Source organism: Psittacula echo (assembly GCF_963264785.1).
Source record: "Psittacula echo genome assembly, chromosome: 2".
Taxonomy (NCBI): Eukaryota; Metazoa; Chordata; class Aves; order Psittaciformes; family Psittacidae; genus Psittacula; species Psittacula echo.
In genome coordinates this window covers 113,381,261-113,408,452 of record NC_137737.1, presented here as the reverse complement: position 1 = coordinate 113,408,452, position 27,192 = coordinate 113,381,261, and the positions used below count along the sequence as shown (strand labels likewise).

Here is a 27,192-nt window from a genome sequence, read left to right as displayed (position 1 = left end):
ACTGCATATTGTTGCTCATCTGAACTATTCAGTCACTTGTGATATTTCAGTAATATTTGGGTAGATGAGGGCTCAGATAATGTGGATTTATGGCAGGCTTATGCTGATCCACATGTGAGCTTCCCCAGAAGGGGACTTCTTGTGCACACTGTTGTCCCCAGCCGTGCCTCTCCATTTGCACAGCTAATGTGGCTGATCTGAGCTTATATGGTTCAAAATCAGCCTATTAAGCAAAGTGAGAATTTTTAGCTGAATCAGCACTGTGGTGTGTGTGTGTCTTGACTTCATGATGCAGCTGTGCTAGTTCTGGTAGGAGGGAGGAAGAAGAGTATGTCACTACAACTGCAGCAAGGGCTGGGCTGTCCATTTTTGCCAGCCGTTGAGCAGCTTAAGCCAACCATGAAATCAAACCTGTGTTTGGTGAAACCAAACATGAAATCAAAAGCTGTGGTTCTGTAGCTTGTCTGAAGTGGTATTTTTAGCTAGGATTATTTAGGTGTTGAGTATGAGTAGATGGTTGCATGATCTTATTTGTTTTCCAGCAAAGAAGTAGGAGTCCACAATGCATTAATAGAATTGGCCTTTTCTCTTTTCAGAAATGAGAATGAAAAACTGAGAATGAAATGAGAATGAAAAACTGGATGAAAAGCTTCTTTATGACTTTTTTCCTCTGTGCATGTGTGTCTTCCCCCTGTGATCAGTAAGCCTAGCTTCCATTATTCTGTGGGTTTGTTACTATGTTTAACTTAAGTTTAGTGCCACACAGTAGCAACTACCGATAGTTATCTGTAATCCACGGACAAAAAGTACTGTTGAAAGTAAGGACGTTACTGCATGTTTGTATGGACAGAAGAAATCTGAAACTCCGAGCTGTTTGCACCTCTGCTGTTCCAGAGTCTCTGGCTGTACATATAATTAACTATCCATTTCAAAATGCTGGCCACTCCTTTCAGTCCCTGCCAGCAACATCAAGACGTAAAATTCATTTTTCTGAAGATGTGCTTCTCATATACTTGCTATAATTGGACGTAGCCTTTATATTGTAAACAATTCAACGTACACAAATCGCCTTAATTACAGCAGTAGGTCAATATGTTAGTGATGGCCAAAAGTTGTCTAGGGGGTGATGCTCAATTATCACATTTTCTTTTTTAGATCCCTCAGAAGGCAGGAAATTCAATCCTGTCAAATTGGATTTTTTACTCTTCACTAATTATTTAACTAATAGGAATTGGTGTGGCTTTAGTCCAAAATACCTTCTAATCTGAAGAGAATATTTCCACATTTCCTTTGTGTTTCTTTCCACATTATTTAATCAAATTTCGTATAAAGAATTGTGTTCATTATAAATAAATTCTAATAAGCTAAACAGAAATGTGCCTTTTCTCCTTAATCTGTGGAAATGTTTGAAGACCTTGCTCCTGAAGTTAGCCAGAAGCCAGTAATAGGGTTTGCTGACAATCAGATGCAACATTGATTATGTTCACCTGTCAGAAGAAAAATGTCTCATCCTGAACACTCAGTTCCACCCTGAGTGCTCAATTCAGTAGAAATCAGTAATTTACATGTGAGTAAATGTGCCATATTATGACTATGTCACTTAGTAGTTGCTGAAGCTAACTTGGTTAGCAATTCACGTGCTGATTCGTGTCAGGCACACAAAATTATTTTTTAATGCCTAAAAATTTACAATTCACAGGGGAAGAAGAAAGAAAGTGTTTTTTTCAGTTACAAGAAATTATTTCTAATTACTTGTTGATAAGGACTTTCTCAGAATTCTGTTTTCACCTCTGAAGAAGACACAGTAATCTTACCCTCAGTTTGGGGTGTTGACATCACTACCAGTAGTAGTACACACCCATGGTTTGCAAACTGAGACTGGGAAGACTTGGAAGACTTGTCTCTTAAATCAGTCTGCCAGTCATGAACATGGCTGCGATTTCAGAGGTAAACTGTACCTCTCCTTGCTGTGCTTGGCATGGCATGTCCTGTGGGATGATTACTTACTTTGTTGACTGAAGGCTGCTATGTAAATAGTAGTTGGGTGCCATGTGGTCATGTTCTTCTCATGGGTCTCCATAAAACTGCACCTGCACATTTTATGGATGCAGATTGTACCCTGGTACCAGCTTTTGGTGTGTACATATGGTCCTTTGCAAGCAGCAGCAGTATATGTTGTGGGCAGAAAATGCTTGGGTGTACAAAGCCTGCAGGTGTGGCTTAAAAGCCCATTTGACAATTTACCCTCTGTGAAAAGGTGCGCTCTACCTAAGAATGTCTGCATAGCCTCTGCCCTAGTGATTGAGTTGATGAAGTGCATCATTTACGCTTTTGGTGTTGGGGTACTTTGTAGTTTCTGGGTACTGGATAACACCTTACTGCTGTTATTTTCAGTCTCTGTTTAATTATAGAATCATAGAATAGTTAGGGTTGGAAAGGACCTTAAGATCATCTAGTTCCAAGCCCCCTGCCATGGGCAGGGAGACCTCACACTAAACCATGCCACCCAAGGCTTTGTCCAACCTGGCCTTGAACACCGCCAAGGATGGAACATTCACAACTTCCTTGGGCAACCCATTCCAGTGCCTCACCACCCTTACAGTAAAGAACTTCTTCCTTATGCCCAATCTAATTAAAAGGAAACATTTAATCATGTTTTCATTGACATTTGTGAGTTCAATTCTCATAATGATTTCTGCAGCTGAACTTGCTGCATAACCCCTGCCGCTTTCCAGTTTTGAGCACTGCCAATATCCAAGTTGGCATAGCAAAGATGACAAGCAAAGAAAGGCACAATGGGCATTTCTAAAGCAAGCAAAAGGCTCCTGCCAAAGCAGAGTATGGTGCTGTTTGTGAGGCTTGGAGCATCAGGGTATTTCACCTGCAGGAAAGGTGGCGTTTGCAATTAGCCGCAGTATATATACTCAGTTGCTGCTCATCCAGCCAAAGTTAGTGGTAGGGCAGATTGCAAGCTTGAGCTGCAGGTTTGGCTTTAAAGACATTAAGCATACGAAAGTTTGGGTTTTGTTTTTTTTTTTTGAAAAAGCTTAAATGTGGTCTCATATAGTGGTCATGAATCCTTTACCAGCTGTCTTTCAGAATTGGTTTGGGGTCTTTGGGGAGGTGTTTTCGGAAGATCTTGATTAAATAACCCCTGTCAGATCTCTCTTATATGGATTTTCTTTTACTTCTACCCATAAATTATTGTATCCTTTTTTTTTTTTCCTAGTCAACTACCTTGTCAGTATGGAGGGTACAGTTTGAATTTTCTGATGTTCAAAGAACACTTTCAGAGAACATGACTAAAATGCTCTTATATGTCTATTGAACTTTTCTTGTTGAGGATTGCTTGTGCATCCTTATAGGCTCTTCTTGTAAGGAATGCCTTAAAATATCACCCATTTAGTACTGTTCTGAAAAAGAAAACAAAAGCAAAAACAAACAAAAACCCCAAAGAAAGAAACAAAACCCCACAAACAAACAGTACTGATGTTCTTAATGCAGGAAGTCAGGTATAGACATTCTATGATTTAATAGGGTTATAAGCTACCTGAGAGTGTTATTTCTTTATACCAATAAAAACTGAGCATCCTTAATATTTTCTTAGAAGGAACAGTGGGAATAAGAGGTTTTACCATATGCTAGAGATAAAAAATTGACTCAAATTGCAATAAGCAAATAACTAGCTTTATTTGGTCAAATAACCTCCTTTGGTAACATTTCAGTAACGCAGTCATCAATGACAAATGTAAAAGCTGTGTGTTCTCTCATAATTCCCATTCACATATTGGAAATTGATTATTCAGATTAAATACTCTTGTCCAATATCCAGATCCATTTGAGAATTAAATGGTTGCGCTTCCCACCCCCCATCTCTCTCCCTCTCTCCCCAGTTTCTTTTGAGTGGCGCAAACCTGATCCTTGTGCATCTTGGATTCATATTATATTCTCAGTCATGGATGACCTTTTATAAATTACTTCCAATAACTACAGATGAATTCAAGCACAAGAGTTGGTCGCAAAAGGTCATACTCTAGTTATACAAAATGTAGATAAATTTATACTCCCTGCAGCAATGGATTGCTGTAGGGTTTCGGGTTTCTTTTTTGTATCTGATGAATCTTAATTCAGAGCCATGCATTAGGAAAGGGTATATTCTACCTTTGTTTCTCTTTGCCTTTCTTCTAGTTTTCTTTCACCATAAAATTATCCTGGGTTTTGAGCTTTCCAGGTATTAAGGATCTGTTTTAAAGGGTGCCTATTTCATCTTTTCCTTTTCCCCTCTGTTCTTTACTGGTGTATTAATTCTAGAATCTCCTTGTAATATGTGGATAGCATCTTTCTGTAAGTGTCACATTCTTAATGGGGATATTTTACTTCCAAATGGATTAATTTCAGAGAAGTTACTTGAGGCCAGTCTGCTAAGAGCATGCATGCCTTAGAGGGGCACATTTAGACCTTAAAGAAATATCGTAGATTCAAACAGTTACAGTTTATTTATGTAGGCATACTCAGAATGGGTAATAAATTGAAAGAGTTTTTGCTGTCATCACCACTGGTCGCTTCCTGACTTTATGCTGTATAGGCAATTCATCTCCTTTTTATTTCTGAAATACAGAAACTGTAGACTAAGGTTTCTGATGGAGACTTTGCTGTGGGACTCTAATTAGTGTCAAGAAGCTGTATTTTTCCACCTCTGTTTGGTCTTGCTGCATTCTCATCTTTCACACACCTCACTTACTGATTCACACCAGAGAAGCTTTGTAGCTCAGCTGTTTGTGGTGCAGTTGTCTTAGCAAGTGAGTCAAAATAAGCTTCTGTGGGTCTAATACTATAGGAGCTTGTGTGGTGCTTTCCATTGGTACTGGGGCCTTCATCTTCATATGCTATTTCCAGGGTATTCTAATTAAGGTTATATGGGGACAGTGTGCTTTAGAGCTGGATATCAACTCATCTTCACTGTAAGTGAAAAAACAACAGCTGACCTTCTTTACAATATACTAGATTGGATGGCCATGACTCCATGCAACTTTGCTTTAACGTGGTTAAATCTGACAGCAGATTTCAACTGCCGTCACATTCCTCATCTGGGTTGGGGTAACCATATGTTCTTAATATAGACAGAAACCAAGCAGGAACCAAAACCAAAGGCAAACTACTGCAATATTTCAGCCCTACTGTGAGTGCAATACAAATCCGCAGCTGCCTAAGATCATAATAAGGTATATTAAAGATACAGATGTATGTGTACGGCTTTATTTCCGCATGGTGTCCGAGTGTGTAGTTTGGAGCTCTAGTTGTTCTCTATGGTCTTTTCCATTATGACAGCTTTTACCATGCTGTTCTTACCGTAAGCGCCAGATAGATAGTTTTCATTCAGAAGAAAAAAATCAGGGTCAGCCATCCTTCATTTAACACATACTAAGAACCTTGATATAGGAAAATGAACCCTCTGACAAGTAGAAACAGCTTCTTCTGTCTCAAAGCCCAGAAACTATTCTGTGGAAGATAACTGCATAACAATTGAGCTTGATACTGGAGCATAGTCAAAAAGGCATTTTAACAGATGATGTGACCTATCCTCTAGATGATCATAACATAAAGCACCATGAAACACCATGCATAACTAGTAACATGAAAATGGAGCCTGGTGGTCCGTGTGATTTCAAATAAAAAAAAGATGGTCCTTGCAGTGTGAGAAATGAGGCAATTTCTACCTTAGGATGTGGATCCCATTGTGATAAGGTTTGAGGAAGTGCATCTGCTAAGCCGTAATTAACTGATCTTTGCCTGCCTAATTGCAGATGAGGAGGAATCCATGATTCCTCCTTTCAGTTTCTTAAGAGAGCAGGAATCTTGAAAAAGTCACGAATTAGTTGGGCAAAAGGAAAAAGCATTTCAAAGCAGTTGAATAGTGAGCTGTAAAAGAAAATTCAAACAAAATATTCCTGTTGTTAGATACAGGATGAATGCCAAATAGACATTGAAAATATACGTGATGTTCAGCTGGAAACCATCCAAACCATGATATGTATCAATATAGTGTTAATGTTAAAGTTAAATACACTGCACTGCCTGGCATGTTTCCATTATCTCAAATCTTCTATCCTTAAAGAAAAAAGGTGTCAAATTTTGTTTTCCCTTTCCCCAGATATATAAAGCACAACCTTCTAGGAAAAAACCAGCAAACAAGCCTGCCAACTAATTCTGTTAGTGGAATCCTGGCAGTTCTGTCTCATTTGAAAATATCAATGCTGATGAGGCAGAGGGCAGGTAAAGCTTCAGATTTTTAAGTAACTTATATTCTAACATCTCCTTGACGTAAGTATAGTTATATAATGTTAGTCAATGCAGGATTTGGTCCAGGAATGGATTTGAGTTACACCCCCACCTTCTTTTTACACACAACAGAATTAATGAATGAGTCCTATTAAGACTAATATTTCTTTGTCAGTCTTTTTTTTTTTTTTCTTTGGGGTTTCTTCTTGTTATGACTTTATTAGGTGGAAATTGAATGGTGTGTGTTAATCAACACAAGACATTTGGCTACTTGAGCTTTCATAAATGTTTAGTTTCCCAGGGTCCTTTGAACCTCCCAGGGAACAGTTCTGCATCCTTATTAGAGACTGACAATTAAAGGTCTGTTTTCATATCAAAAGTAATAACAAAAAATTAGCTAGGAAGACCTTGGAATGCTGTGAGAGTTTCAGGGTTTTGAGATGGCCAACTTTCCTTCATTTGCTTCAATCAGTATCAACTTGGGTTTCTTTTTATGTTTCCTACTGCCAGAGTGCCTTACTAGTTGGCATTGTGACAGCTGAGAAGGATTATGCAATACCGTGAAGATGTGATTAATACATTATAGGCCACTGTAATCATATTCAGTTGCATAATTATCACAGAGGTGCAAAAGTAAGCCAAACTAGATTTTGAAGGCAGTGCTATAAATGAGCAATTTCAGTTTTCTGAATTCCTTGTTAGAAGAAGGTGGAAATGCTACGCACTTCTGCAGGAGCTGTATTGCTTTCAGATCTTGGAGATTCTGAGGATAATTTATAGGAAATGTATGATTTTGTCCTAAATATTTTAATCTTTGTGTGCCATGTTGCAGGCTTTCATGGAAGATAATCAGTGTCATACCTTCTCTGTTTTAAGTCTGAAAAACAAATCTGAGTGTTTCTTCCTCAGGCTCTGGTACCATGGAAAATTGCTGCAAAAGTTTGTCATGTATGAGTGCTCTGGTTTCCTTTCACCTCTCAGAATCTGCTCTGGTAGATTAGGAAACCAGTAATGAAAGTAGGATGGATCATAACCAAATAGGCTTCCTATGTGTTTATTTAGGTCTAAAAAAATAAAGTAACATTCAGAGTTGTTAGTGTTTCTGTCATAAACTGGGAAAACAAAATTAAACTGATACTAGAGTATCAAATTCCCCCTTCAAAACTGATTTCTTAGTAGTGCCATTCCCACTTTCAGTTAAGTGACCTATGGCTGCTTCAGACTATGCAATATGGCTGTTTCAAAGCAATGCTGAAGGTCCCCTTTGGCCCCTGGGATTCTCCCCACATTTTTCTGTCTGCTTGGAAACCCTTAGACTTGGGAACAAGGAGACAGACCCAGAATTTCTGTTCCATTCACCTCCTGCCTTGCTGCCATGGCACAAATATTAGTAGGGCTATCTGAAGACTTTAGGAAACAAACTTTTTATTCCAAAGCCTTCATTTTATTGATGTTGATGATGGTTGCTTAAAGTATAAATTGGGATTTGATTTTCGGGAGAAAAATGAAGAAAAAGAAATCCTTTGTTGCTAGGACTTGTAGCAGTCACGTCACATAAATTGGCAGATCTGTGTATTTAAGGGATTTTACACTCTAATTAAATGCAGTAGTAGTGTTCTGCCTTTTGAAATTAAGCCTCTTTTTTTTTTTTTTTTCTTTTTCTTCTGCTACATACTTAGGGAACAAACATGCTGTCAAAATCCTTAATGTATCCAACCATTTGAACATAAGAAACAGCATCAAGCTGTTATTTGTGCTGTTGGAATGTACTCATATTTCCAATCTGAATCGTTCGTACCTGATGATCTTAATTATATTTGAGCTGGAAGTAGTTTAACATTAAAAGGAATTACAGCAGATTAATCTGTAAACCAGCACAAATATCACATTCCTTAGTATGGAGGTAAGCAGGGCATAGTGTGCATAATTATGTGTTGTTCTCCTGTAGGTTGTGTGCATAAGGCTGAGAAGTCAGTGTTGCAGATCCTCATGACAGCATTGGTTATGGCACACTCTTGTGTCTTGCAGTGGTCAGTTACATTAGAAAATATACATTATGACTCTCAATAAGTTAATCTTCCTTATAATAAGAACAAGCAAGAAAAAAAGTGAAAAAACACAACTAGCCCTGGAAACAGGGATTAGTATACTGATTAGTGTATGGCAGTACAGAGAAATCTTTTAAATAATATTTGCTGTAAGTTTTTTTCTTTCTAAAGTGATATAGCTTGAGGTCAACCCAAGAAGGCCATTTATCTCAATCATCTTAACCATCCTTTACACTTTTTGCAACTGGAGAGACAAGAGAAAATCACTAAAGCTTAATTGGGAGAGGTCTGTTTCGCCAGTCCTGATGCAAAAACATCATCAGTATCCAGTTGCATCAGTTTAGCCTCAGTTAGAGTGGAAGGAGAGCAGAGCCTCAGCAAATCAGAATCATAGTTTGTACTGGCAAATACATCTTTTGACTCAAAGTATCAGTAAAGTATACTTGTCTATAATTAAGGTCTTTTGATTTGCTTGCACTTTCAAGGCTGGTCATATGGCACTGTTAAGCTCATTTAGGAACAGTTTTCCAGATGATAGAAAAAAGAAGTTACTGGAAAAATACAGGAGAAGAGCAAGCCATTCACATGCAGTCTGAGTTGCAGAAGATGTGTCTCTTGGACACACCTGCTGCGCAGCTTCCATATACATGTCCAGATGGCAGTAAATTTCCCAGGTAGTTTGATGCTCATGCGTCCATTCATCTTGCATAAGCTGCTACCTCATTGCAGTGGCTCTAGAAAAAACGGTTATAAATTTTGAATTTAGCATGTGTAGGTCTACTGGTAATGAAACTTCTGTCTCAAGAATTACCTGCATTTCATGAGACTAATACAGGTGTTGTCTGTGGGACTGACAGACATGTTCTGACAGTTGTGGTTTTATCAGCATCCCAATGCCTCATGTATTCTGAACTTGGAGCGCTCTCTCTTGAATCCCCATAGTGAATGCTGATGGTCACCACAAGCGAGCACAAGGTACCTAAACAGAAACATCCTTCTCAAAACTGAGGGTGACATAAAAAAAGCCCAGAATAGTGACTAATCATTGCAGGAGAATTCTGGGAAATAATAATACTAAAAAAAAGACAGGGCAAACAAAATTCTGACTACTTTTCAATGACAAAACTTTCTACTGCCCCAGTGTTAGCCATCAGCTGGAAACTGAACCTGCTTTCAGCACTGTAGGTAGTGTTCATGTTTTTTTTGTAGCTTTTGTCCTGAAACAGAAGTACAGTACACACCAGGACTTTCCAGGCTTCCCCATAAAATGGTGCCAGTGTATTTCCACCTTAATTTGCAACATCTCTTTTATTACAAACCTTGGTCTCTTCTGAGCACAGCTGCTGACTATGCCAAATTCACATAGTTGTTCTGTGACGAGGACAAGGATCATCTAGTGAATAAATGGAAAACATAGTATTCAATTTGCTGGTGACCTTGAATTTGATCTCTCTTCTGTCCTTAACAGCCTATTCAATCTCTGCCCTGTTTAACTGATGTCATCATTACTGGTATATCATACAGACACTTCTGCAACTGCCTTTTCCTTGATACTGTAGTATTTAAATCACTGAAAGAAAGAACTAAGAGTGAACAAGGAAAGAACTACCATAAATTCTTCTTCACCTTTTCCTCAGCAGTGTCAGGAATGGCCACGAAGGTCTTTCCCAGTCTTCTGTTCATTTTTTATATTTGTCTGAGGTAGAAACCACGAGTTTGATTGATAATGCAATTTGCATCTCAAGGCATCACTGGAAATACAATGGCATGAAAGGCTACTCTGGCGGAGCACACTTTTTCCCCAGGGCTGACTTTAGAAACTCATTGATGTCACTTCCTTCCTCAGTCTGCAAGTGAATTTTCACTAATTCTCAAGGCCAGCTGTCCATGCTGTCAACAGAAAGTTATTAAAATTCCTTTAAAGTGAATCAAAATAGCCTAAAAACAAATGTACTGGGAAACAGGAAAGCATCAGTATTCAAAGTCCACAAACCTTTGAGCAAAATAGGGTTGATCTAACCAAAGATTTCAAACACTGTGCTTTCCTGGCAACTTGTATATCATTAGACAATGCGAAAAACACATATTCCTTTAATCTTCTCTTACCAACAATTTATCTGGTTAAAATATTAGTTATAAGAATCAATTCTATTTCTCCCAAAGATGAAGTCAGTGAACAAGGAAATACATTTTAACAAGTATCCCGTAAATGATAATTTGGTGGGTTTGGGGATTTTTTTTAGCCAAAAAAAACCATGAGATTTTTTGTGGGTTTTTTTTTTTTTTTTTCTGTATTTAGCAAATAAAAGCACAACACAAACATGCAGGAAATAATTATCATAAGAAACAGTTTTATAATGTAGCCTAAAGTGATTATCTTTATTTGAATTATCTATAAAGTTTTCATTGAGAGGAGAAGTGTTCTCTGGGACAAGTAAGGAATATAATTTTACTTTAAATAGAGTCTTCACACTGTATTTTAGCACTTAAAATATTTTCAAATAATTTTAGAAATTCTGTCTTGTGCCACAAGTATTTGAATGAAAAAATCCTGTTGAAATGGAGTATTGTTTCCAGTGCTGGAGGTGGCTGCCACCCATGCTGGGCAGGGTCTCCTGACAGTTAATAGTGATACTGACAGGTTGTAAACTGTGTCCTATCATTATTAGTCAAAAAAACCCTCTGGGTACATGTAGCCTGGCTGGATAGGTAAGTGTGAAATTCCTGACTTTCCCCAATACATGTGGATGGTCTCCAGTAGCAAAGGGAGGGTAACTGATACCAGCTGCCCCTTTTGACTACTAGTGCATGGAAACAGTAAATGAGGCAAAATTACTATCCCTTTTGATCTAAAAAGAAATAATAGGTTTGAGGTGTCATTGCTGCTGGGGTCCTGATGGTTGTAGAAAAGCAATATTCTGTCCAGGCTTTGAGCATGTGTTCAGGAGCACACTGAAGGACACTGCAGAGGGCAGTCAGAATAAGGAAGCAAGACCATAATTCAGCTTGCCACTTTGTGAATATTATCAGGATAGAATTTCTCCTTTGAGCCAGCTGGTGCCTAACCTCAGTCTTGACATAGGCATGTAATTTTATTTTAGGGTCATGGCAGAAGCTGCTTTTCTCCTCCAGTGGTCAAAACCTGAGCTGGATACTAGGTCTCTTAGGCACATATGCATGCAGCAGCACATCTCACAACACTGAGACAATTCATAGCGCATACTTGAAATCTGTTGTCTTCATTTTGAATGTTATAATTTCATGTGGGGTTCCAGGTTAGCAAGGTTGTCTACCTGTCTTACTCTTCTTCTTATCACATACTGATTAAAGGGGCTTCTGTTTCTTTTAGTTTAGGTGGATTTCAGGTTTGAAGTTTCAAGTCATTTGTATATGTTAAATTCTGTTTCTCAATTATAAGGGTTGATTTTTATTTTTTTTCCTGAATTCACTGGTTTTTGTTCTGTGTGTACACAGTCATATTCATTAAAATATGTACAAAGTTTTGTTTTTTTTTTCTTTCAGAGTCTGGAGAAAAACTGCAACAGCAGATAATTAATCAGGTACTTTCATGCTTTTTGTTACTTAACTTTTCTTGCAGAAGAATTGTAGCAGTTAAAGTAGAGAACTTCAGAGGACATAATATTAATTATGTAGGTGTGCTAATGACCATGTATCAGACAAATGCTTGGCTCTGCAGATATGTCGAATTCATAAAAGCAGCCATCATTTTGATTTAAACCTCAGATTTGCCATTTGAGCAATTTAGTTCGTCTGCTTCTCCTTGTGTTGATGATGAGGACTAAGCCTAGAGGTAATTTGTTCATTGGTATCAAATTTTGTAGCACAGAATTATGTTTTTATCTTTTTTTTTAAAGTAATATTTCTCCTGTTTGCTAGTATTCCTTTTAAAAAACCGAAAAGCTATCAGTACAAAATACTTGCACAGCACATGGTTAGCGGGGTCTTTCAGTGTTGCTTCGGTTTTAATTTCTGCCGTGAATTTTCTCTGAGGCTTCACTAAACTGTGACATTGGTTGTGCAGGCATTTTCTGTCTTGTCTTTATTACTGTACTAGTTAGGAATAATTATTTAGGAAAAAAACCCCTTTCTATATTACAATTCAACATTTCAGAATCAGGAAAAGAATACAGGAACTGTACTGAAAAAAATAATCATAATAAAAATTCCCTACCAGAAATAGAGGAGAAAACCCAGAGTTTGGTTTCTAAAATTACATGCTTTTCTGGATTGAAAAGACCTGACTCATACAGAAGCTTTGTGCTGCTTCTTGTTCTTGGCTGCTTGACCTCTTACTAAATGCTGTTACCCAAATGGCCTATAAATGGGTATGTTGCTTCCAAGCTATATAAATTGAGGCCTTGAGGTCTTTACATTACTGTTATCTGTGAATTGATTATCTAGATGGAGGACTGACCCACCAGGTGACTGACCATCTAAAGCAGCCTGGTTTGGGTCTAACAGTGTTTTACTGCCATGACAGAGCACAGTACGGGTATCACTGTATCAGTTTCAGTGGCCTGAGCTGGCACCCCTCCTGACCAAGTGAGCCCTTGTGCATTCGGAGGCTTATGAGAAGCCTGGCCCTGTGACACCAAATAATATCCAGAGTTGTTACAAGCCTTCTTAAGAAATTGATGGGTGAACATATTTAGCCCAGAATATGGCATTACAGAGGCAAAGGAAAATCTTCACTTTTTCTAAATAAGTATAGAAATATTTTGAAACTTAATAGAAGTTCTGTGCTTCAACTGAGAGTTTATATCCCAAAGCAAATCTAATTAACTTTTATAAACTCAACTGCATTTTAAAATTCACCTGAAATTCACCTTACAAAGCCACTTTTGGGAGTCTTTATTGGCCAGAAGGGGGGGCAGTTGTATTTTGAAAACACAACTTGAGGCTACATTGACAGGAAAGTGTATGGCTGATTGGAGACATAATTCTGCACATTTTCTGTGTGCCAAAATCAGCTCTGTGGATGACACTGCCCTTTTCTGAGGATGAGTGCGTTGTGATAAAAAGGACATTTGTCACAGTTACTAACGGTGGATTAGGTGCCATACCTTGTGTATCCAGTCTTGGTCTTTTACTGCCACTTTTTCCATGCCGCTGCCTTGCCCTCCTTGAATTGCTCGCCTGTTCTGTCTCTCTGCTGTTGACTTAAGAACATCTCATTTTGCAGGAAAATGACATTGTCTTGGTACATGGAGTGTGTATCTAAATAAAGCTGTAAAAAGTTGATTTGGTGACAAATGGTAGACATTCACTTCTAAATGGATACTAGAGAAGCTGGTGATGCTCCATTCCATACAAGTTCCTTTGGACTTCCAGGAAATGGAAGAATATTTCAAATTAGAAATCAATTTCATTTTCAAGTCTATAATTTAGGGCACAGTTGCAAAGGCACTGCGTATTTGATTTGTAGTAATACTACTTCAATAAAAAGATTTGAACTGGGGTTGATCCTAATGGAATATCTCGAATAGAAGGGTTCAGTTTATTTTCAATACTTGAACTTGAAATTTTATATGCAGGATAAGATACGTATCTGGCTTAGGATCCTGTAGTCCCCTTTAAGTCAGTGCAACAACACTGAGTTAAACTGGCTGCCAGAAACGTAAGTGAAGGGAGAAGTGGCTCTGCAGAAGATGAATGATGTTACAGCTTGACATGAGTAGGAGTGCAAGGGGCAAATAGCAGGAAATGTCTTGTTGAGAGATGAATGAAACAGAGAGGGGAAGGGGATATGGTAAAGATGCTTTCCTAGTGATTTCGTGCTAGGTAAACCCTCACTGTCTGTGGGTATCTGGAACCTCTCACGTCTTCAAGACCACTGCTGTTTCTGCATGAGGCTTAGCTCTTTCTAAAGCCTAATCAAAGTTTGGTGAAATATGACATAGATAAAATACTAAGGTAGCATCTACTTCCAGAAACCTTTGATTATAGTTACCATCTTGACTAGCTCTTTTTTTTTTTTTTTTTTATCATAAGGCATTTACTGGTTTTTCTTAAGCACGTTATGATTTATGTATACAGGTATGCATGTTTGTTAAACAGCACTAGTCATTTACCACTCTACCTGAGCAAAGACATCCAGAAATGGTATGCACTCTGCTTTTCAATACCTGTTTTTAATAATAGAATCAGAGAATCATAGAACAGTTAGGGTTGGAAAGGACCTTAAGATCATCTAGTTCCAACCCCCCTGCCATAGGCAGGGACACCTCACACTAAACCATGTCACCCAAGGCCTCATCCAACCTGGCCTTGAACACCGCCAAGGATGGAGCATTCACAGCCTCCCTGGGCAACCCATTCCAGTGCCTCACCACCCTCTCAGTAAAGAATTTCTTCCTTAGATCCAATCTAAACTTCCCCTGTTTAAGTTTGAACCCGTTACCCCTTGTCCTGTCACTACAGTCCCTGATGAAGAGTCCCTCCCCAGCATCCTTGTAGCCCCCCTTCAGATACTGGAAGGCTGCTATGAGGTCTCCACGCAGCCTTCTCTTCTCAAGGATGAACAGCCCCAACTTTCTCAGCCTGTCTTCGTACAGGAGGTGCTCCAGTCCCCTGATCATCCTTGTGGCCCTCCTCTGGACTTGTTCCAACAGTTCCATGTCCTTTTTATGTTGAGGACACCAGAACTGCACACAATACTCCAAGTGAGGTCTCACGAGAGCAGAGTAGAGGGGCAGGATCACCTCCTTCGACCTGCTGGTCACGCTGCTCTTGATGCAGCCCAGGATACAGTTGGCTTTCTGGGCTGCGAGCGAACACTGAAGCTGGCTCATGTTCATTTTTTCATCGACCAAGAGCCCCAAGTCCTTCTCTGCAGGGCTGCTCTGAATCTCTTCTCTGCCCAACCTGTAGCCGTCCCTGGGATTGCTCTGACCCAGGTGTAGGACCTTGCACTTGTCATGGTTAAACTTCATCAGGTTGGCATCAGCCCACCTCACAAGCGTGTTGAGGTCCCTCTGGATGGCATCCCTTCCCTCCGGCGTATCAACCGAACCACACAGCTTGGTGTCATCGGCAAACTGGCTGAGGGCGCACTCAATTCCACTGTCCATGTCACTGACAAAGATGTTGAACAAGACCGGTCCCAGCACCGATCCCTGAGGGACACCACTCGTTACTGGTCTCCAGCTGGACATGGAGCCATTGACCACAACTCTTTGTGTGTGGCCATCCAGCCAGTTCTTTATCCACCGAGTGATCCACCCATCAAATTGTTGTCTCTCCAATTTAGAGACAAGGATGTCGTGTGGGACAGTGTGGAACGCTTTGCACAAATCCAGGTAGATGACGTCAACTGCTCTGCCCCTGTCCATCAGGGGCAGTTGACCTTTGCAACTTCAGGGTAAATACTGGAATAGATGTACAGTGTGAGTAGCTGTAGCATGTTAAGTACTGCTAAGGAAAATGCAAGGAAACAAGAACTTTGTGCTTCTAACTGTCTAGTAGTCTTGACTATAAAACATGTTACAGACCACCAATCAAAATGCGTCTGAAGGCAATCCTTTCTGTTTCATCTTTACCACTCCGATTTGTCTGTGTTGTGGTCTTAATGTATACTCTTGCATGTGGCTTTGCCCAGTGCCTCTCTGAACATCTGAAGGACTAACAAGAATACTTGCATTTAAAAGTTAAAGTTGTTTGCACAGTCAGACTTCTGGGTTAAAATCCCAGCTGTGTTTCAGCTCAGACTTGAGCCTGTCCCTTCCACAGTGAGTCTGCCAGTTGGGTCAGGATGCTGGTGAGAGCACTCCACAACATCTGCCTTACTGTTCTGTTCCTGAGGAGCAATTTCCTCAAGGCAGACTCTCTTGCTGTGGCATATACATCTCTTTTTTAGTCTTTTAATGTCTGTCAGGGAGCATTTCCCTTTCTGCATATGAGTTTGAGGAAACAGTAACACAGAAAGAACTGTAATGAAGGAATGTACTTGCTAGAGCTAGGCTTGGACCAGAGATAACTCTGATGTACTGTCAGTATGTACACACCTGCTGCCAAAGTAAAGAAGTGAAAGAAAACTCAAACATCTATTAAATGACAATGTAAGTTTGTTAGACAGACCATGTTCAGGAATGGCTTATGACCTGAAGGATGCTTGAAGTATGTATAATAAACCTATACTAATATAAGCAAAAACTAGCCAGTTCAGCCCAAACTCTTTGGTTTTCCTTGGGCATTACTGTAGTTTACTTCAGTAATCTCCTCTATCCCCTTCACCCTCACATCACCTAGCCAGGAAAAGTTCAATCCATGTATGCCAGCTTCTAAGTGCTGCTAGTTTGAGTAGTACTGAGCACTTACTTAACCTTTACCCTCTTGGCCACCCCCTTGTCTCCCGTCATGTTCAACAGTGTTTAAATTGGTATTGTCCAGTTTTTGTACAACAGCCACATGCATGCACTGCAGAGCCTGTTTCCAGCTCTCCACCCATAGTGAGGATTGACCATGTGCTATCTACTTTATTGCATACACTCCCTTCACCACCCCGTGTACTTCTCTCCCTCATTTTGCTTCTCCTACTATACAAGCCTCACTAAGCTACAAGGCCAGATTACCAGCAGAGCAGCCTCCTTTCTGCAGTTCATGGAGGTCGGTGTTCAGCATGTTGTAGACCAGGATCTCATCCTCTCCGATGCTCCATTTCTCTCTGTCAAGCAGGGTAGGAAATGCTCCTTCCCAGAGACTCTGGAAAACTTAGTCTATAATTGCTTGTAAACCACTTAAGTAGTAAGTGATACAGAAATCCAAAGTAGTAATTGTAATAGAGGCTTGAGATGAATTCAAATAAGAATAGCACTTTCGTTTGAGAACCTTTTCAGTAACCTTTGGAAGGAAACCATTTCTCAGGCTGTATAGGCAGGAACATACATGCAGTGTCTGAAGATAAAAATATCTTCAGATTTATGAATAATGATTCTTCTTGGGGAAAAAAAAAAAAAAAAAAAAAAAAAAAAGCCCAAACCCAAACATTGTAGAGTTCAACAGACTGGATGCTCAAGTATTAAAAGAAATAGTGTGATGTTTGAGCAATGAAAGGCAGTATGGGCTGAGAAGCTGGGTTGCAATCCTGATTTTCAGATTTCCGAGTGTCCCTTTGTCCTGGGTTCAGCAGTAGCTGTCATTTTTTCTCCTTCTTAGTAGCTGGTGCAGTGCTGTGATTTTGACTTCCAGCCTGGGAACAGCAATGATAACACCGATGTTTTTAGTTACTGCTCAAATGTTTAGTCTGACCAAGGACTTCTGAGTCTCATGCTCTGCCAGGGAGGAGGGGAAGCTGAGGAAGCAGGGACAGGACACCTGACCCAAACTAGCCAAAGAGGTATTCCACACCACAGCACGTCATGCCCACTGTATCAACTAGGGGCAGTTCCCCAGAAGTGCGAGATCACTGCTCAGGTCGGGCTGGGTATTCGTCAGCAGGTGGTGAGTGGTTGTATTATCTTCCTTTGTCATTTCACTTATCGTTATTATTATTGGTGGTAGCAGTAGTGGTTTGTGTTATTCCTTAGTTACTGGACTGTTCTTATCGCAACCTGTGGAAGTTGCATTCTTTAGATGCTCCTCCCCATCCCTCCGGGAGCGGGGGGGAAGGAAGGGGGGAGTGAGCGAGTGGGCTGTGTGTTTTTTTCTGGATTGCCAATTGGGCTTAAGCCACGACACCCTTCTTATTCTGTAAAATGGCAAGGGTTTTCTACCAGTGTTAATCAGAACTTGGGAATCACAATATTCATATGGGGTAGGCAGTTATCATTTTTCCTTGTTTTGTAGACATGGAAAAATGAAGTGTGAGGGTCAAAAGAGTTGCTCAAAGTTATAAAACCAAACACTGGTTCTGACTGGTGCACCTACCCTTAACCATGGCACTGTTCTTTCTCATTATTCCTCTGCTTCAAGGGGGGCTGGTGCCTGCACTAGTTAGTGTTTGGATGGCACACTGATCATCTGTAGCACTGGTTGCAGATTAATATATACCCACTGTATAGCTGTACAAAAACACTGCTACAGAATACCCTAGGGTATTTTCTTTTATCTATGATAAACATGAGATAGCCACTATCAGTGAAAATGGGGTATGCTGCCTTTAAATCAGTGTGACGAGGGAGTGTGCAGTGGATAATCCCCTTTGTAAATTCACTGCCTGTTTCATCCTACAGTAATTTATGAACACAATCACTTCTCAAGTATTAATTAAAAAAATATATATAACACATTAATTAGTTTAAAATGTATGAATACAGGGAAACAGATTTGAGATATTTCCCAATCTAGAGTGCATTATACATTTCTTTTGGTTTTTATTTACCAATAAAGTCATCTAATTTGAATTAAATGCTAATTGTGATTGAGGGGAAAACGCTTTAAGACCTCTAGAGATCTTACTGTCTCTTCCAAAGCAATTTTTGGGAAATTGAATTCTTCATGCCTGAATATACATTAATATTCTTCAGCTGAACCTAGTTTCATTTGAAACTTTTCTTAATATTTCTAAAAGAGCAAGATGTCTTGTTTATGTGAGAAGATAAGTGTGTTTACCTGCAGACAAGATAGAAATGGATTCTGTTTATCAGCAAAAACTCCCTGTGGATCTTACCACAGCCACTAATGCGAGAAATACTGCCATGTATGCGGAAGCACAGCATTACATTACAGGCCTGTCTTCTCAAAAGGGATGGTGGGTTTTGTGGAGAAGTACAGTTGTTTATCACCTTCATCTTTACATTTCATTAGTTGTAAATGCCCCAGTGCCCTAGGGAGACCTGTCTAGTCATGCTGCTGGGCCATCTCCTTCTCAGTCCTCCTGCAGTATCATTTGAAGCCAGAGTCAATTTTAGCCAACTTTGCTGCAGTTATAAGAGAAGAGCTCAGCCCACAGCTGCCAGTTGGGTACGGTCAGGAACTGGAAGTGCTAGCTAGGGAGAGATGAATGGAGAAATGTGATTGAAACTCCACCAAAACTAGACTACCACTTGTAAGAACACACTGTTGAACAGCTTGTTTGTAGCTTGATGTTTGCAGCTGAAGTAGCTCTTTTAAAGTAATTGAGAAAAGGATTTAGTACCCGACTCAAAACCTTTTGGGCTTAGAATCACATTGTTTCCCTGCATAACACATGACTTGTGCTATGTTTTATTCCAAGTATCTTAATAGGCATTCAAGCCCCACATTTGGCTACTCAGTAAATCAGCAAAGCAGCTATTTGAGTAACTATACAGTCACTGTAGTTCATGCGGAGCACGTTTGGAAATAAAATGAAGCACCTAAGTTCAACTCAAGTCCTCTGCTCCTTCAACACCTCCCAAAGGAGGCAACTGAGCTTCATAGGCTTGTTCCTTTGTGGGTACAGGTGTGACCCAGTTTGGCAGGACTGATCCAACCCAAGTATTTCTTATCTCAGTGTGGTGGAAAACCACAAATGGCCATCTCACTGGGGAAATTCACACCTGCCAGATTGGACCATGTGAGTACAGGTGTGCTAGGTGGTTTTCTTAACATGGTGTTGGATGCCTCTGAAAACTATGTGTCCTGGTTTAAGCCCAGGCCGCAAATCAGAACCACGCAGTCTACTCCCTCCCTTTCTGCCCCCACCTCCCCCCGGCCCTGCTCCCAGAGGGATGGGGAGGAGAATCGAAAGAATGTAACTCCCATGGGTTGAGATAAGAACAGTCCAGTAACTAAGGTATAACACAAATCACTACTGCTGCCACCAATAATAATAATAATGATAAGGGAAATAACAAGGGAAGAGAATACAACACCACCCATCTAAACCCAGCCCAACCGAGCAGTGAACTCACCCTTCCGGATAACTCCCAGTTTACATCCTGGGCATGACGTGCTGTGGTATGGAATACCTCTTTGGCTAGTTTGGGTCAGGTGTCCTGTCCCTGCTTCCTCCCGGCTTCCCCTCCTCCCTGGCAGAGCATGAGACTCAGAAGTCCTTGGTCAGACTAAACATTTGAGCAGTAACTAAAAACATCGGTGTTATCATTGCTGTTCCCAGGCTGAAAGTCAAAAACACAGCACTGCACCAGCTACTAAGAAGGAGAAAAAATGACAGCTACTGCTGAACCCAGGACACTATGTCAGTGATTCCCTGAAATAGGGAAGTCCAGATTTGTTTTCTTCCTGTACCCAAGCAGATTTAAGCCTACAATTTCTACTACCTGTAATATCCATCTTATATCCCTCCTGTATGTAAAAGTGAACTAGAGAGAGAGACTCATGTGATGTTTGGTGGTTACAGCACTCCCTGGAGGAGGGAAACCAGGGTTTCAGTACCAGCATGCAGAGTTAGTTAACCTTCAGGGTTTATTACCAGCAAGTAGAATCATAGAATCATAGAATAGTTAGGGTTGGAAAGGACCTTAAGATCATCTAGTTCCAACCCCCCTGCCATAGGCAGGGACACCTCACACTAAACCGTGTCACCCAAGGCCTCATCCAACCTGGCCTTGAACACCGCCAAGGATGGAGCATTCACAGCCTCCCTGGGCAACCCATTCCAGTGCCTCACCACCCGCACAGTAAAGAATTTCTTCCTTAGATCCAATCTAAACTTCCCCTGTTTAAGTTTGAACCCGTTACCCCTTGTCCTGTCACTACAGTCCCTGATGAAGAGTCCCTCCCCAGCATCCTTGTAGGCCCCCTTCAGATACTGGAAGGCTGCTATGAGGTCTCCACGCAGTCTTCTCTTCTCAAGGATGAACAGCCCCAACTTTCTCAGCCTGTCTTCATATGGGAGGTGCTCCAGTCCCCTGATCATCCTCGTGGCCCTCCTCTGGACTTGTTCCAACAGTTCCATGTCCTTTTTATGTTGAGGACACCAGAACTGCACACAATACTCCAAGTGAGGTCTCACGAGAGCAGAGTAGAGGGGCAGGATCACCTCCTTCGACCTGCTGGTCACGCTGCTCTTGATGCAGCCCAGGATACAGTTGGCTTTCTGGGCTGCGAGCGCACACTGAAGCTGGCTCATGTTCATTTTTTCATCGACCAAGAGCCCCAAGTCCTTCTCTGCAGGGCTGCTCTGAATCTCTTCTCTGCCCAACCTGTAGCTGTGCCTGGGATTGCTCTGACCCAGGTGTAGGACCTTGCACTTGTCATGGTTAAACTTCATCAGGTTGGCATCAGCCCACCTCACAAGCGTGTTGAGGTCCCTCTGGACGGCATCCCTTCCCTCTGGCATATCAACCGAACGAGGAAGTAGATCACCCTCCCAGGAAATATGTGTCTGTTCACACAGATAGGGCAATGGGGACCACATTTTCCTTGTGCAGGGTTGGTGTTGATCAGCAACTGCCAAGACATGGTCCCTAATACCTCTAGATAAAAAGATGTTGTCATCTAGCCTCAGGCTTCATCCCTTGTCTTTGGAGCAGAAAATATATGTTGTTTAAAATATGAAATGTGATTAAAAATTAATGCCTGGTTTGAGTTGTGAACATGCAAGAGGCATGATCTATTTTCTTCTTCATAAAATGACTGTGTATATGAATTACCATGCACTTGGAAGTAACAATTTTAAGAATTTTATTTGTCCATAGAGGGAACTTTTTATATTATTTGACTTGCTTCTGTGCTTTGTGTTATGAAAAAGTAGGCATGTTAACATTATTTAATGAAGTCAAATAAGAGACCGATATGTAATATACAGATTACCTGAAAGCGTCAGCTTCTGATTAAAATACCTTGTATACGTATAGTAAACCTACTAGTCAGTGGAACCCAAGAGTCTTTTTCAAATATTATTCTTCATAAAATGAGTATCGCATGCTTAGTTTGAGTCCATTTTGAATTTCAGGTTGTTTAAGCTGCTTTGCTCTGACATCATTCCGTATAGAAACGAGTGAATACTGATGAAGATTTATGGCCACTGACTGCAGTGCCTGATTTAGGTTTATTAACAGAGTATACACAGAGGAGGAAGACTGAGCTCAGAATTAAATGTTCTTTAAATATACTGGTTTACCTGTGCCAAAAACAAGCGTGACTGCGTAGGAAGGAGGTTGGGCTAAATATTGCCAACTGTTAAATGGTCTGTGATCTGAAAGTTGCCTTTTCTTAACTAGCTACACATCTAGAGACAAGCACTCTATGCAAACTGGCAGCAGGCTCTGCCCAGATACAGGCTGTCAGGGCTGCGGTGTCTCTGTGCTTATTTACAAGTTTGTGTTGCAACAAACCAGAGCCTTGAAACTGTTGTCCGAAAGCTAAAGAAGCAGCATGAGCATTGTACTACCCAGGAGCCAATTTATCATTGCCATTGATTGACCTTGACAATGACTTCTTTATTAGTAATAAGGAGGTGAGGTGCTTATTTTTATTTTCAATACTTAGTTACAGTTGTCGTGGTAAATGTTTAATCTGTCACACAATCTTACGTGTTACTTAGTTTCCAATAATAATAGCATCTTTATTGATACTTTTTCTATTAAGCGTGCTTTGATCTTTCTTATCCTTCCCATTCTGAGCGTGTTTTGGAGAAACCAAATGTTTTGACTGTGCAGGCGGAAACAGGAGGGAGTTAATTACAGATTTGAACAAGAATTGGCAAGTAAAATTAGAGATTAATTTCCTTCGTCCAAGTTGATGACCATACGAATCAGCTTGTGGAAGTGGCTTATGCAGGCTGTCTTGCCTCATTAGCATGGGTGGCTTTGTGCTTTCTGTAGATGAAGGCAGGGGGCAGGGAGAGGAGGATAGCCCTGCACAAAACAAATGGTTTTTTTCCATAACTTGTTTAGCAATTTTAGAGATGCTTGGTACAAGTGCATGTGTTTTCAGGATACATACTTTATAGGAAAATGTGGTGTCTGTTACAGTAAGGTTTTGCTTGTCAGGACTGATAGCTCCACACAAAATATTTCTAGATCTTAATCCAGAGGAAAGATAAGCTTGCTGCTTTTTTATGGTTAGAGAACTTTAGGGGCAGAAAGGATGGTGAAAGTTCAAAGCACAGTTGTTTCATTCTTCCTCTTCCATAATGGAGTTGTGTATCGGCCACAAGGTATCTCTGACAGAAGTACCTCCACTGAACTTGCAGCATTCATAAGGAATACATCTGTCAGCTGTGGCTTATGAGGAATGTAGCAGTGGTGATTTGCCATGAATAAATTAGATAAGCCAAATATTCATTACTCCACTGGGAGGTGAGAGGTTAGTGGTGCCTGTCTCTGGAGTAGCTCTTTTAAGCACAAGTGATGAATCAAGAGGTTTATCTCTACTGCACAGAAGGTGAAGCACATCATCAGCAAATATTTCCTGTTACTTATGGCCAGCCTGGATATTCTGTCCACTGGGAGCTCCCGTAGGGATTTGTTTAGCTCACCAGCATTACACTACACAGCTGCTATGGTATGAGAAAGCTGTGAGCATATTTATATGTTAGCTCAGGTAGAATAGTAGTAGAGGAGTCTGACCCTTCTGAAATATCCTTTGCAGATAGTCTTCTAGCACAAAAAAAAAGTTAAGGATAACCACTCTTTTTGGCAGGCTAAAGAAAACTTGCACATACATGTGTAAGTATAGTTCTACTTGGTTTTGCAGCTAAAGTGAGGTGGTAACAGCTCCAGGCTTCACTGGTTTGCTGAAGATAGGAGTCATGCAAACTTTTCATTGTATTTCAACTACATACCAGTTCTGAGCCATCTGCCATAATCATGGACCTCTGCTGAAGAAATCCTGCTAACTGTGCCCAAATATGTGAATAACTTAATATTTTAAGCAAATAAGGTTTAGGCTGGAACTATATGTTACCTTTTCAAAGACTCACATGTACCTACAATCCAACTAAGAGTATGTTAGTTTTATAGCCCCCCAGTATTCAAGGTACTTTCATCTGAATACCAAAATTAAGAGACTGATCAGTACCAAATCAGAGAGTGAATTGGAAAATGAACCTTGTCTCTGAAAAGCCTTTGTCTATTTTCTACAGATAGATCCTAGATAAACAAATAAATTTGAAATTATATGGTAGCTATAATACAGTCCTCACGTAAGAAGCAATTTAAAGAATTACATTTATACTGTGAAATAAAGTATCTAATGCCTTCAGTTCATGCTGAACTTTAGCACTGCTGAACACATCTAGTACCAAAGGACTGGGATGTAAGATAAAATATACTTCAAGTATGTATTTCAAACTCCTGTCATTTCATCACTGGGAGACCTGTGCTTCTCATGAATAAGTTTATTTGAGTATGTACTGCAGAACCCCTACCTGGATTGGTCAGAAAATACAAATGCTGTGTCCTTCTAAATAATTGTTTTTCATAAATTCCATCTGGAAAAAAAAAAAAAAAAAAAAAAAAAAATAAAGAAGATCAACCTGTTGTTGTCTTAACAAATAAAGCTTTTATCATCTTTGGATACCCATGTGTTTGCAGAGCACTCATATTAGCTATTTAGTATAATAGTGCTGAGAGAGTCCTGAGGGTACTCAATCCTGTAAGAGATAAGTGCAAGCCACAGCAAAAAGCAGAGTGCAGTAGGCTCCCAGGTGATTCATGCAGTTGCTTCTAAGAAGCATTTTAGAGGACTCTTTCAGGAAGCATGTTTGAGGACAGAAGAAATACTAGCTAGATACTGAAAACCAAACCATACATTACTAATCCTTACAATGTAGGTATTTGGCAGCACAGAAGAGCAGAATAAAACAGAATATTGCTTTCCTCCACTATTTGTCCTACATTTTCTGTTGGGCTCACTTAATTTTATTATCCTTGTTGGTAAAAATGAAGATCCAGCACTAAAGCATTTAGGAAGCACACAACTGTCTGCACTGCAGGCCATTAAATCTTTGTAAATCAGCCCTGGAATATCATCCTTTCCGATACATCATTATCATTTTGCATGGCAGGTTGCTCTAATTGCAAACTGTCTAGATGAGATCCCATCCGTGCATTGTAAAACCATCACAAAGCATAATTGGATGAGTCTTAACCGTTCTTGGCAGTAGTCAATCTCTTCTGCCCCAGTGGCTTGTGAAGGTATTAAAGGACAGCTTCAGTGTGTGTAAAAGGTATTGGCTACTTGTTTGTACAGTGAGGAGAAATCTTTTTGTGAATGGAGAGGAGCAGGGAATCCCCAGCAGTAAAAATGTCAAAAAAAAAAAGAAATCCATAAACCTATTAATGACTCAAGAATGCCTTTTGTTTCAACAGCTTCACTGACTTGCCTGCTAGTAGCCAAATACCATGCTGACACCCCGTTAAATTCTTTTTCCCTTGTACTTGAGCTAATTTTTAAGTGTCTTCAGTTCCTGCCTAGCTACAAGGAGAAAGAGATGATTTGCATGCGCTTCTAAATTTGACTCACAGCCATTTCTTAACTTTTTTAAATGTGTTAATGCAAATGGAGAACAGGGCACTTTGCGTAAATACTGGCAAAGGTGCAACACCTCCCTGGGTTTTAATTCTCAGATAAAATGTGCACGGCCTGCTGCAGAGGTTGACAGCATGTCTCAAGGACAGCCCTGCATATGTCCAAGGTGACCATGGAGTTCATCTCCCATGCCAGGCAGCAGGTTCTCAAACTTAGCAGCTCTTTGGAAAGCCATGAATGGCCATCCCTGCACTTGGACACTTGGCTCAAAGAGTTTGGTAAGGACTGTTTGCCTGGGAAGATCTGGGTTCAGACTTAGTGACTGATAAGGTTTTACCTGCGTGCTGCCTGTTGTTAGTGTATGTTCATGTGTTTTCCAAAATAATGGTGCCTAGCAGCTTGTGGGATGGACTGTTATGAACACTGCTACAATGGACAAGGGTTTTTAGAAAAATGTTTATTGCTTTCTTCTTTTCCTGTTCTTACTGTAAAAAAAAAAAAAAAAAAAAACAACAAAAAAAAACATAAGATGGAGATTTTCAGATCTTTAAAGTGTCATAAAATGGGCATTGAAAGGTCAGTGGCATCAAGAGGAAGCCAAAGAAGGCACCTTACTCTGTGTAAGCCTAGTATCACAAAAACATTTAAATCCTTTTAGTGTGTGGCTTTCAGCTCTCTCATGCACATTAAGAGTGCTAGCAGCTAAATATACCAGACTGTCAAGCAGTTTTGCTTAAGAAATATGGCACTATCTATTCAACAATTTGTTAGTTTCCAAAAAAAACCCCTTTCTAGTTAAACATTTCTCATAAAAAATGAAGCTTGATTCATCCCTTCTTTCATTGCATCTTTACTAGCTATTAGCCTAGTTACTTAGGCAAGCATATAGGAAGGTTTGTTCTCTTTTTTTTTTTTTTTTTTATCTTGAGTTGGAAAACTTCCATGGCAATGTAACAGCCATTTACGCCTTTGAAAATAACCACTATCCATTCCCATTCTTAGAGAAAGTTACAGCCAGCATTTACTGCAAGGACACCATCCATTGTGGAACTTACAATAATATTTAGTAACCAATACTGTTGTATTCACTGTGGGATACGTGTCTCATTGAGAAGGGGAAATGGAGAGGGGAAGCAACTAATAGTATTTTACATATTGAGATAAGTTTTTTTGTCCTCAGAACTTCTCGTGTCATTGTTTTTCCCCTAGGTCTCCTTCCCCTCACCCCCTTCAGGTTGGGGCTTCTTTTTTCCCGATAGATTCTTTCTTCTTTTGCCTCATCTCGCTTGGAGGAAACCACTTTCAAGTGATTCCCACTGTGCATATGTTGTTCCTTTAGGGTATTACCTGAGATATCTCTGAATAGTTCTACTCATCCTTTTTTGAAGTCTTTAATCCCATGAAAAATCCCTCAGTAGTACTTCCTACAGCTGAATTCACAGTTCCTGAGACTGAAATGCAGTCTTCTTCTGGCATCTCCTTGGGCTATCCCCTGAGGTCGGTCCTG

The 27,192-nt window shown here is 40.1% G+C and overlaps 1 protein-coding gene across 1 annotated transcript in view; it reads left to right on the top strand.

Moving 5' to 3' along the window:
- Positions 1-27,192, top strand: part of CHST9 (carbohydrate sulfotransferase 9) — a gene marked incomplete at its 3' end in the record, with an annotated part of 88,249 nt that overhangs the window by 57,142 nt on the left and 3,915 nt on the right. The window contains exon 2 of the mRNA XM_080610427.1: positions 11,850-11,887. Coding sequence (XP_080466553.1) covers positions 11,850-11,887 — 38 coding nt within the window. The remainder of the gene's footprint in view (positions 1-11,849; positions 11,888-27,192) is intronic.